At 43.5% G+C, this 13,206-nt stretch overlaps 1 protein-coding gene across 2 annotated transcripts; it reads left to right on the forward strand.

The window, feature by feature from the left end:
• Positions 1-1,258: 1,258 nt before the first annotated feature.
• Positions 1,259-5,097, forward strand: LOC127297219 (uncharacterized). 2 transcript variants are annotated; one of them, XM_051327515.2, is made up of 6 exons: positions 1,259-1,699; positions 1,792-1,868; positions 2,089-2,125; positions 3,554-3,719; positions 4,050-4,473; positions 4,566-5,097. In XM_051327515.2, exons 1-6 carry the CDS (start codon positions 1,543-1,545, stop codon positions 4,866-4,868), a joined length of 1,164 nt encoding a protein of 387 aa, XP_051183475.1. In that variant the 5' UTR covers positions 1,259-1,542; the 3' UTR covers positions 4,869-5,097. The 2 variants fall into 2 exon arrangements, with proteins under 2 accessions (XP_051183475.1, XP_051183474.1); XM_051327514.2 differs by having other exon boundaries at positions 1,264-1,699; positions 4,047-4,473.
• The last annotated feature ends 8,109 nt before the right edge of the window (positions 5,098-13,206 follow it).

The raw sequence follows: 13,206 nt of genomic DNA on the forward strand, positions 1-13,206 counted from the left end.
GTAAATTTGACTTAGATAAGTGGAAGAAAAAACCAAGAAAAATGAGGAGAGCTCTCAAACGATGGCACATTTTTTTGAAGGATTTTACATGAGAGGGCAAACATGAATTCTAGCTAAGTTGGGCTATTTATATAAGAAAAAAATAAATTGTGGCCTTCTCTATAACCAAGGAAAAATAGAGTGCTATTAGATTTAGCGTCAACTTCCTACATATGCTATATACGCCATTTAGCATGGTTTAGCACTAGTTTAGCACACTATTTCGTGATTAGCACCATAGCATGGACTCTTCAGATTCGTTATAGTGACGGTAAACGGGTGCTATAGCACATTATTTTTCAATGTCTATAACCGAAAGAGAGCTCAAACTAGTTTTGGATACTAGTGCAAAGAAATTGCTGGGGTGGAGAACTAAAGTAGAGACATAGAGTAACAAAAAAAATAAAGGAAGGTAATGCAAATACTAAAAAGAATTACATCGATCAGTGCTAGTGGTAGAAAGAAGAAGGATCATATTTCGGCTCTGCAATGCGGCAGTGTTGAAGTAATTGGAGATGAGTCTGATCAAAACACATTACTCAATTTACAAGGATCTTTTTGCTCATGTTGTTGTGACATCTATAAGATTGGATGGAATATATTGTTTCTAGATAACATACAATTACAGAGATATGTTAACTAAATTGTTCACTATGGAGGAGATAAAGTTATCTTTGGAATGAAACACAATAAACCCCCGATACAGTTTTGTCAAGTTTTCTGGGAAGACAAGATGATCTCAATGAACTATTTAAAGCTCTTCGTGTAGGGAAAATTAGAGATTGAAAGATTAATCACGGGATTATGCTTCTCATACGTAAGTACTTGCCGAGATGCAATTGTCAAATTTATGCCATACTTTTTATTTTTGGTAAATGTCAGTTGCTCCCTTCGATCCATAATAATAAAAGTATTAGAAAACGAACTTTGTTTCATAATCCATAAGTGGTGGATGATACCCAAACTACTTTCATCAAGAACATATATACTGGTTAAGACGCAAGGGACTGAATCCAATTAATAAGTCGCTCTCATGTCTACAGGTAGTCGCATGCAAGCCAGGTGCGTGTCAGCGGCAAATACAGGCGGAAAACTAGCTTTGGCACGCCCTGCTCCCCGTGTCTTCATCTTGCTCGGGTCAACAGCGCTGCCCCTATCTCATAATTATCCGCTCCCTATGGCATGGCATGGCAGCAGCGGGCAGGCAGGCATATGCCCTGCATCGCATCTGAACGCCTTCTTTGTCTCCTACCTTTTGTCTCTTCGTGTTCTCTCTCCTATCTGATCCCTCCTCTGCTCTCCTACGCAGCAACATTAAACACTGCGACTTCTCACTCACTTCTACATACCTCTATGTTCTCTCCTTAAGTTGCCCGATCGACTGTGAGAGGTGTTGAGTTGGAGCGGTGTATACAGAAGTACAAATAGCTAGCTAGAGGTGCGCGCGGCTTCTCTTTGCTGCCGTGTCGGTTGGTGTTGTCGATCTTTGAAGCTTCGAGCTCGATGACCATGGAGAGAGCAACCAGGGAGGGGAACGAAAGCGGTGGCGGCGCCGGCGGCGTGAGGCAATACAACAGGTCCAAGGTGCCGCGCCTCAGGTGGACGTCTGGCCTGCACCGCTGCTTCGTCCACGCCATCCGCAGCCTCGGAGGCCACCACAGTATATATACGTCGTCCTCCTCGTGCATCCATGAGTGATGCGGCCGTGTGCTCTCATGCACAACGTTCTGATTAATGGCGTACATGTTGCAGGGGCTACGCCGAAGCGAGTTCTGCAGCTGATGGGGGTGGGAGGGCTCACCATCTCTCATGTCAAAAGCCATCTGCAGGTCGCTCCATCTCCCTTTTCATGACTTGAGCATGCATGCATATGTGCTCTTAGTTTGTTTGCTTCTCAGGCTGATTTCATTTTCATGAAGTACACTATTCGAAAATTTTCATGAAATGCCATGCATCTAGAGTTCTAGACTAGATCACAAGTAGTGCACTAGTAATTAACTGAGATTCGATCGTCGATCTCTTCTCATGTTGCCTCTTGAAATTATGCAGATGTACAGAAACATGACGAACGATCTCGGAATGCGAGGTATTTGCTTGTTGCATGCCGCATGCATACTTCATAGACACACACATATATATGCACATGTGCACATATAGGATTTTCCTCTTTTGTTTTTCACCATTTTCTACTACATGTTTCTTCCTGGTTGCCTCCGAGTAGTTTTGCCCTCTTTTTTTTTCATTGAGATTATAAGAAACAAAAACTAGCAGGCATCCACATTTTCCCTGCGCAGGTTACTATTTTCCGCTTTTTCAGAAGAGTAAATATTATTGTCTAGCTGTTGGGTCACACGTCGAGGCTCGGCAAAATAGATAATCTAGCTTCCTAGTTTTAAAATAACAGAGAGACAAGTAAAGCAGAAATAAGTAAATTAACACTACAACTTTTATTGTGCTATTGAGAACAGGACTGTAGCCCAGGCACACCCGGAAGTGTTCAAATCACATCGTGATCGAATGTTGGTGTCTCACCTTTCTTCTTAATGATAATTCAGCGGGCTCCTCCTTGATGGCCTTGTTTTTATTGTGCTATTGTCCTCGAGCCTGCTGCCCCGCTTTCATCCCTAGTTAGTTATGAGATGCGTCGAGTCTTGGCAAAATAGCTAATTAATCTAGTTTCTTAGTTGTAAATAACAAAAACAACAGTAAAGCAAAGAAAATAAATAATTTTAAGTCGAGGCTAAAAAAAATCTTATCTACATGTTGAGACTCTCACGTGCAAATAAAAAAGGATGATGGCATTTTTGCTAGTAATATCGACCAACAAATAATATTTACATTGTATTCCTTCCTTGCCAAAATGTAGCACATATACGATTTTTAAAAGTCAAATGATATAAAATTGGACCAAGTATGTAGAGAAAATTATCGGTATCTAGAGACCGATACCCTTATACTCATAATGATGTATATTTTCACATGGGAATAACAATAAACCGATACTCATATTGTAGATGTAGCTAGTTTTGGCAATAAACGTGGTCAAACTTTACACCGTTTGACTTCTTAAAAATCTTATATTCATTACATTGCGGCAAGGAGGGAGTATGTTGAATTGCCAATCTGGGAATCAGAAGAAAAAAAATACTTATCCATCCTCATTCCTCACTTGTCACCATAGTTTAAAATAGCCGGCTAGCCCGGCTATAGCCTTTCCCGCATGGTGCGGCTAACTGCATTAACCCGCTAAAAGGTGTCAAAGTCCTTAAATAGCCGGCTATAGCCGGGCTATAGCTGTTTTGGGATGCCGCGGCTATATCCTGTAGCCGGCTATTTTAAACATTGTTTGTCACCAACTATCAACTCTTTTCGCTGGCTTTATGCATCTTATCCATGGGTAGATACTGATATACTTTATCCTTTATGCATGCACGCATCTACTGTGGTAGCACAGTACTCCACAGTCCACACACAATCGATAATTCTCCTTTATGCCAACGCTGTGATCGATCAGGTCTGCAAATGGAGCAGACGGATGAGAAGTGCACAAACGGAGGAGGCAATGACATGGAAGTATGCACCGATAGGCAACAGTGTCACGACGATGAGTGCGATGTCCCCGGCAGCTACACACCAAAGCCTAGAAAGGAGTCGCTGCCGCTTCACCCCCAACTGAAAAGGTCGCTGCCTTTTTTCGTATTTACTCATTACCTGTTGAACAGAGTAGATTATATTCTCTGCCACTCTGTAGGTATTCCTGTTTTGCATTCGCTTTTTGTTCTTGCATCTTGAGGTGTCACATCAGTATGTTCCAAGCTACTTAGATCTACCTGCAAGTTTAAAATACGAGAGAGCACACGGTGTGTTCTTGTGTATGGAATTATACATTTGATTTCGCAATGCGCATGCTTTTGTGTAGATTTTCATTGGTGATATCAGGTTTATATATCAAGTAATTCCCCTGCGTTGTCTTGTGTTTTTAACCACCGATTAGTTGCACCCAACAGCAGCGCAACGGAGACAAGACGCGAGGAGCGGGGGAACTGCGACGACGCGAGCGCGAGCCCCACAAGTCTGGCAAGATCCCAAGGAGGAGGAATATGCGACAGTACCGCCATGTCGTCGCCGCCGAACCTACTGCAGAGCTGCAGCGTCGCGTCAGGTGGATGCTACAGCTACGTGCGGCACATGATTCAGGCGCAGGCCGTGCCGCACGCGGCGCCCATGGCTCGCCTGGTGGAGCCCGGCGTTTTGCCGCCGGGAATAATGCAGCGGCAGCAACAGCGACGAGCAGAGCCGTGGATGCCACCAGCCCGATTGCGCGGCGAGGATGGCGAACTCGCCGCCGTCTCCCGGCTCGAATTCCTGGGCTTCCTAGTGGCTCCGGTGCCGCCTCATCATCCTCCTGCCCGCGGCGATGGCAACCCATTCGAGGTATGCCTACTCTCTGTCAAGATTTACCATCATGTCACGCAATGTAAAGAAGATCTAAATATCTTCTAACGACTGACGTGTTCGGCGTGCAGACCAGAAGGATTCCCGCCAGTCCTGTCCCATACACGGCGGGCTCAGCCTGCACCGGCGGTTTCCACCGACTCGAACAGCCGGGCAATGCCGCCGGAGCCGACGCCTGGACGGCCGGATTCGCGAAGCTACCGTCCGTGGCCGGCGAAGGAGGCGTCGGTTGCTCACTCTCGTTGTCGCTAGCACTGGCGTTGGATCCTGCTGGAAGCGGCGGCGGCGGCGAGGGCAGCATGCTCTCATCGTCGACAGCGTCGTCTGGGAGCGTGATCAGCCTCGATCTGTCGCTCTCCACGCTTGACTCGTAGGAACAACCAGGATGGGCCTTCATGGGTTTGGTGTGACTGATTTCGCCTAGTTCGGGTTCGACTTTGGGTCCAGCAAACTGCTAATGCGTCAAATAGCAGCATCTGCTACTTTTTTTTTTAGCTTACCATGGAAAAAAAAAAGATAACAATGCTGGACCCAAAGTTGATCACTTTTATAAAATGTGAAATGTTACTAACGCTGAAAACATAAAATGTTCACTGCGTGGAATTGCTATGAAGAGTCTTGCAGTAAAAATAAAAGAGTGGTATGCACCTTTATATTTTTATGCATGAATTAAGAATATCAGACACCTAAGTTCTAAAAGAAAAAAAACATAGCTGACGCATGCATCATACATATTTGCAATTTCGATTCTGCTTCTCTATCTCCTGCCAGTAACGCATGCTTAATTTATGTGTGAAGGGCAAACAAGGAAAAAAACAGAAAAGTTATAAAACCGATGAACTGAAACCGATGTCGTGAAAAACTAAAGCACGAGATTTCTCATAACTGTAAGCAACTTGGTGAGTACTCTCATTGGCTGCAAATACTCCCGTTTGCTGCAAAAATTGTGAACAATCTCATTTGCTGCAAAAATTGTGAACAATCTGAAGCACAAGATTGTGGAAGGGGCGCGAACGAAACACGCGGCTATGTGCATGTACACAGTACATATAACCATGTCATCCTAGGTTAGTTAGCTCACGCGACTTGTGATCGCAAAGTTGCCAGTAATTCGTAACCGCCCTCGTTCCTAGTTGCAGTTTCTTTTTAGCTGTTGCTTCTGCATTGGTAGTGACGACAATGTTGCGGTTGCAAGTCTAGGCTGCCAATTGCGGCAGCGCACACCCTACTGCTGCCTCACTACTATATCTATATACTGTAATCAAGTTCATCTCCATATTCGACTCTGCACCTCTGCAGGGCCGAATGAATGCACCGGAGATATGGTTGTATGATTCAATCATGTCCATCGGGAAATCCCAATATTAGAATGTAACCCTAGAGATGGCATTCTGAAAGCCAGTATCCCATTATCTCTTTCGGTTTAAGAACTTTGTCACCGTTGGCCAACTTAAAGAAATTAATTGGCATAGTTTACCCCAATTAAGCTCTGGAATTGCCAAGGTTAGCCCACCTGTCATGCCCTTGTGTTCACATTGCCGATCTCTAGGATGAAACGTGAAGGCATAGTTTAATTAAGGGAATATATAAATATCGTGTAGATATTGTCATCCGAGAAGTATGTGGCATACTTCTCGGCCGGGTAATCTGTGGCAAGGATCGACAAGATGGAGTTCATGGTGTAGAGCATAGGCTCATCCACCGGGTCGACGGTGTTTATGAACACATCTAGGATGGGGAGGTCACAGCTTCCGTCGGACGAATCGAATTGTTCTCTCAACATTGATAGCACGGGAGCACATTTTCTAGGCTTGAGTTTAGTGACTTGGTTTAGTAACCAAGTTACCCCAGACCAAAGATCCGCTACCACCAAGATCCACCATAATCACATTGAATCTGAGTCTCGGTGCTCCATACTTATTCCGACCGCTTGGTTCTGGAGGGAGCGGCGCGAAGCTCTTTTCTTTGTTGATACCAAGTGACATTGAATCCATGGTGAAAGTCAGAAGAAGAGAATATCATGAAGGCCGGATGGGAGGGCTAGCTAAGGAGGTTCATGTCTCAGCGATGTTGAGGAACTTGCTTGGGGTTCCGGGCTTCACAGCAGTGGTATGAAAGTGGGGGCGATAGCACAGGTGAAGTTCAGAGTCCTACCTTTCAGGGGAAAACCCAAGGTCTGGCCTTAACTGGTTGTGTCTGGCAATGACCTTGTTGGAGGCATTGTTTTGAGAGCGGGGACTATCTCCAGAGTAAAAACCTAAGATCATTGGTCGGGCGACGACAGTGCTAGAGCATTGTTCCCTTCTTGGAGGCATTGTTTTTGGAGAGTCTATATTTCAGGTATTGTCTTGGTGGTGGATGTATTGGTGTTGTTAGGCATGGGATATTGTAGCGGGACTTTTGTTTCTTAGTTTTCTTTTCTTTTTTTTGGTTGTGTACATCGGTAGTGCCATTAGGGTATAACGTTGTTGAAGAGGCTGGGTATAATTGGTATATGCTGATATTAATATATCCCCTTTATCGATAAAAGATATTGATTACATCAAGACTCTGCAACAACAAAATGCCCTAGTAACTGTATGGATGCCCACAACTAAAAGAAGAAGCTAAAAAAAGTCCCGCTATAGTATCTTGTAGCAGCTACACATACATCTCTAAGAAAAAATACATATGAAGTCAAAGTTCTCCAAAAGCGACGCCTCTAAGAAGGAAAGAGTGCACAAGCGCTATCGTCGTCCAATCAAAAAACTTAGGTTTACATCCTGGAGAAAATCCCCACTCTCAAAACAATACCTTGAACAAGAACATTACTAAGCACAATCAATTAAGGATGGGTTTGAATTTTCAACTTAAAAGGTAGGACTTTGAGGTTCTCCTATATTATCACTCCCACTTCCATAACGTTGCTACGCATCCCGAATCACCAAGAAAGTTCCTTATCGCTGGAAAGACTGAACCTACCATTACTAATCCTTAGATCTCGGCTTTTATCTTCACCATGGAAGAAAAAAGATATGTCCCATGATGGAATTGATAGCAGAGCGTCACGTCGTTCCAGGCGCGGACCTTGGGCCGAAATCTTGGGGGGGGGGGGGGGGGGAATGGGCTGAGGGGGCGAAAAATGAGCTTCAAACTAACTTTGAATGGATAAATGGGCCAATTACCTCCAAATAATAGGAAATTTCTTCATGGGATGGGGGAGGGGCGGCGGCCCACTTTGGCCTCCATGAAGGTTCGCCTCTGCGTCGCTCCCTCCTAAAACCAAATAATGTAGCAACAGTTAGTGTGAGATGGAGAATGCTCAATATTTCCATGCCAATGCTAATCGAAAGCATAACGAGAAAACATTGATCGAACCGATACTATACAAGAGAGCGACCGTGAAGCGGCGTCCCTCCTCGTCGGCGATGCCGCCGGTTTACCCCATTTCCAATGGCCTTGTGGCCTCAGGGGTGTAGCAAACCACGACCTCATTGAATATATAAGAAAATTACCATATGATCAAAGTTTTAAATAGCCAGGCTATAGCCTTTCGTGAGACCTGCCGCTACGGCTATGACATTTAACAGCTAATAGTCGGCTATATCCTTATTTAGCTCCTATTGAGCCTCTAATTTAACAGCTAAACCTCATGTATTTTGAATTTCTCTTCTATTTTCGTTTTATTTCTTATTTTCTGAATTTGCGTTCAATATAATTAGATAAAACTTATAAGTTGAATGATTGAATATGTGTTTGCCTTGAATAGTTGAATAAGATGTATCACGAATCGTGTTTGAGTCATAGTAAAAAAGGCTAAATTGAATAGGCCGATATAACCCGGCTATAGCCTTTTATAGCCTCCAAAAAAATCGAGGCTAGATGAGATAGCCGGCTACTTTAAACTATGCATATGATTTATTATCGAATAACAATAGATATAGTATGATCATAAAAATATTAATTAAACTAATCATGCAAATGGACAGAATAGATGAACCGATTATACCTAGATCGATCACATCTACTCGGAACGCTGGACCTAGAAACTCTAGGATGATCTGACAGAGAGAGAGAGAGAGGACATAACACATACGACGTGGCTGAAGCAGTGGAAACAATGGCGGTGTTGTCTCCCATGTTGATGTTGCCGAACAGGTTGTTGACGTACGGAAAGAAATCATCGTTAGAGAACTTGTCGTCGGATGACATCGTGTTGCCAGTAGTCGTGTGTAAGCGTTGCCCAAAAACCTGATCGCCCTCATTCGTACATGTCTAAGAGAGGCAGGTTCGGAAGGCCTACTGTCCCATCCTTTGGTGCACACCGGAAGACGAGATGAGGAAGACGATGGGGGTGGCATAAGGTTCTGGAAGGAGGTAGTCCCATGTCTAGCTGTATATCATCTAGTATGTACGTCTCAGATTATATAGTGCATGTTGGGTAGGTCCTGGGATGCATCCCATGTCCGAGTCAACACACAACAACCCACGATCAAGAGAAAGTGGAAACAACTAAGTACCGCGTCCGTTAGTGACTCGGAAATTAATACATATTAATTTCCCGTAGAGCAAAAATATAAAGAAGATGCATAGATAGGAGCTCATCTCGGCTCAATCCTGCAACCCACAACGCGGTGCGGCGTGGCGAGATGAGTGGGTGCCTGCGGAGGAGGAGGAGTGTGCAATGCCTCTTCTCTTCTCACACCTTAGTGGGAGTAGATGGGCTCACCTTATAAACCACTCCAACTCTCTTCCAACTAGCAATATGGAAATAAACTTTAGTCCTACCTAGTGGTGCCATGCATATGGGCCAACGAGAATTTCAGAATTTGTATCCCACATGGGCCTAAGGCCCAACAACAACTTCCACCAATCACCCACAAATTAAAGTCTCAGCGGCAAATTAATCTCCAGAACATTGTTTATATACCGGTGCGTGGTGAAGTGTTAAGTTGATCTTCTACTAAGAACTTTGTATCGAACTAGTTTGCAACTTTAATAGTGGATTATGCCTTGAACTACAATTTTTCTGAGCACTTGCTTCACACAAAGCCTAGACCGATACTGGGCCGCCGCAAGGCTTCCCGGTGGTGTGGAACTTATACGTCATACTCCATGTACTTTTATGAGTTTATTAGAGTGCACCCAACTCTCATGGGCTGAGACGTTTCACAGCCATATAGGTGTGGTTCTTCAAACTATGTTATGCAGTAACATATTTTCTTAAATAAAGCCACTTAGAACACATTAATATTGATATCAACATGCCATGCAGATTAGGAGAGTATCACATATTCACGAAGTGTTAAATTTAATTTAGAGATACTCTCCTCCTAGGTGACCAACAACTTGTCTCTCATCTATAATTCACGGGATCTCTTATCACAAAGAGTGGGTTACCATCGTGGGCCATGTTGAGCACAAAAAGGCAATATGTTTTACATCACCTAAATGCATGAGTAGTGTTAGGATTTTCGTATTTTAACGCGTTGGCGTGCACCAATTCTATTTGTTTTAGCTAATCTTAGAAATGAAGATGATGGTTTGCAACCAATGCAAAAGGAGCCAAATCTGGGCGAAATAATGATAATTTCAAGCAATGAAAACACTACCAACAATTAACCAAACAGAGCCAAGGAAAAAAGTGATGAAGAGATGATTCCAAATGTTTTAATGACCAGTGGTATGGTTTGGCCTACCCATACCACTCGGCATTAGCACAGCCTTATCAAATATAATCAGCTCATGAAGTTGGATCTGAAAAGCAAGACATAGAGCCACCAGAAAACCAAAAAACCTAACCTTCAGGAGGGATCCAGAGGGGAAACTTGCAAGAAGGGGTCCATCATCAACGCTGCTAGGATCACTGGAGGCCAAGCCATCGATCTTCATCACCATCATCATCATGTTCATCATCACCATCACCATCATCATTGGGCATCTCGTTATAATTCTTGACTTTGAGTTGGATTTGTACTTGAACCCCTTTGATCTTTCATTTTCCATTGATAGTTCATGATGATGCTATTTGCCTCCATGTGTGAGTAGATCCATTTGTTCTTAGGGAGATGGAGAAACTCTAGCCAAATTATGAAATGAAGTAAAGTTTGTTGATTGTCTAATAGTTAGGAAGGGTGGTGGTTCTTATCAACGATGTTGTGTGTTGTCAACCACACAATATTGCCCACGGGACTTGGGTAAGAAACATCCTTGTTTGTGGTTGGCGGTACTGATGACCCACAAGTATAGGGGGTGTATCGTAGTATCTTCGATAAGTAAGAATGTCGATCCCAACGAGGAGCAGAAGGTGTTGACAAGCTGTTTCGATGAAGGATTCACTGTAAATGCTCACAGACAAGTATTCAGGGGTTTTGATGTAACAGATGAATAAAGTACGAGTAAGTAAAGTGCGAGAGTAACAATTGCAGCGAGTGGCCCAATCCTTTTTAGCACAAAGGACAAGCCGGTTTGTTTACTTATAATGAACAAACGTTCTCGAGGACACACGGGATTTTAGTCTAGTGCTTTCGCTACATACGGCTAATTAATCTTCATTGTTTTGATAAGTGTTGTGTGGGTGAACCTGTGCTAATGTACCGCCCTTTCTAGGACTAATACATACTTGTGATTATACCCCATGCAAGCATCCGCAACTACAAGAAAGTAATTAAGATAAATCTAACCACAGCCTTAAACTCTGAGATCCTGCTGTCCCTCCTGCATCGATATACCAACGGGGGCTTAGGTTTCTGTCGCTCCGGTAACCCCGCAATTGGCAAACGAGTACAAGATGCATTCCCCTAGGCCCATAAAGGTGAAGTGTCGTGTAGTCGACGTTCACACGACACCACTAGAAGAATAACACCACAACTTAAATATCATAACATTGAATATTACTCAACCATACTTCACTACTAACATTTAGACTTCACCCATGTCCTCAAGAACTAAACGAACTACTCACGAGACATCATATGGAACATGATCAGAGGTGATATGATGATGAATAACAATCTGAACATAAACCTTGGTTCAACGTTTTCACTCAATAGCATCAATAACAAGTAGAAATCAATACCGGGAGAGTTTCCCCTATCAAACAATCAAGATCAAACCCAAATTGCTACGGCGGTGACGATGTCCAGCGGTGGAGACGGCGGTGATGATGGTGAAGATGATGATGATGGTGATGGAGATGATGTCCAACTTGATGGCGGTGACGATGGCGTCGATTTCCCCCTCCCGGAGGGAATTTCCCCGGCGGATCTCAGCCCGCCGGAGAGCTCTTTTCTCTCTGGTGTTCTCCGCCTCGCAGAGGCGGCTGTAACTCTTCGCGAGGTACCTCCTGGAGCTTAGGTTTTTGGGACGAAGGAGTTCGCGAAGAAAAGGAGGCGAGAGGGGGCTGTGGGCCCCCTCCTCACAGGGCGGCGCGGCCAGGCCTTGGGCCGCGCCGGCCTATGGGGTGGGCCCACCTCGGGTCCCCTCAGCTCCCCCTTCTGGCTCACTTCGTCATCTGGAAAAATAGGATTTTTGGTATAATTTCCGTCAACTGTTGATCTTCCGAAATATTGCATTCGACGGTGCTTTTTCCAAAGAATCTGGCTCCGGTGCTCGATCCTCCAATAATCATGAAACATGCAAAATAGATGAAATAACATAAGTATTATGTCCAAATATGAAATATATCAATGAATAACAGCAAATTATGATATAAAATAGTGATGCAAATTGGACGTATCAAATCCCCTCAAGCTTAGACTTCGCTTGTCCCCAAGCAAAACTGAACTCGGTAAACAGGACCACATGTTTATGGAGTGAAGAGTCGATAAATAAAATACGGACAAGAAGCATCATATTCATTCACACAAGACATTCTAGTAAACAACTTCCTCATATAACTCAACTTGAAACAAGTATAAGGTAATCACAAATAAAGGTGCATAAGAAATCATAGTTGGTGATGGCAAACTTCGTTCTTGGTCAGAGAACAATTAACAAATTATACTTATCTTATTGAGCAGCGCTCTCATGTTAAAGTTTATATGGCACAACTTGCATACTCAATCATAATAGTCTCCTCGTGATCATTGATAACTTGCAAAGCTATATTCATTTAGATAAAACTTGTACTAAACAAGGAAGAGTAAAAGCCATGATGAAGCAAATCACAATATAATGGTTTGATCACAACAACTCAAATGCTTGCTTAAGATGGAGGGAAATAGGTTTACTGACTCAACATAAAGTAAAAGACAGGCCCTTCGCAGAGGGAAGCAGGGATTAAATCATGTGCTAGAGCTTTTTCAATTTTGAAATCATATAAAGAGAATAAAAGTAATATTTTGAGAGGTGTTTGTTGTTGTCAACGACTGGTAGCGGGTACTCTAACCCCCTTGCCAGACAAACCTTCAAAGAGCGGCTCCCATTTTATTTTTATTTTGTGTGGCACTCCTTCCAACCTTTCTTTCACAAACCATGGCTAACCGAATCCTCGGGTGCCTGCCAACAATCTCATACCATGAAGGAGTGCCTTTTTATTTTAGTTTTATTATGATGACACTCCCCCAACCTTTGCTTACACAAGCCATGGCTAACCGAATCCTTCGGGTGCCGTCCATCAATCACATACCATGGAGGAGTGTCTATTTAGGTTAATTAATTTGGGACTGGGAATCCCATTGCCAGCTCTTTTTGCAAAATTACTGGATAAGCGGATGAAGCCACTAGTCCATT

The sequence above is a fragment of the Lolium perenne genome, chromosome 4, assembly GCF_019359855.2.
Source record: "Lolium perenne isolate Kyuss_39 chromosome 4, Kyuss_2.0, whole genome shotgun sequence".
Taxonomy (NCBI): domain Eukaryota; kingdom Viridiplantae; phylum Streptophyta; class Magnoliopsida; order Poales; family Poaceae; genus Lolium; species Lolium perenne.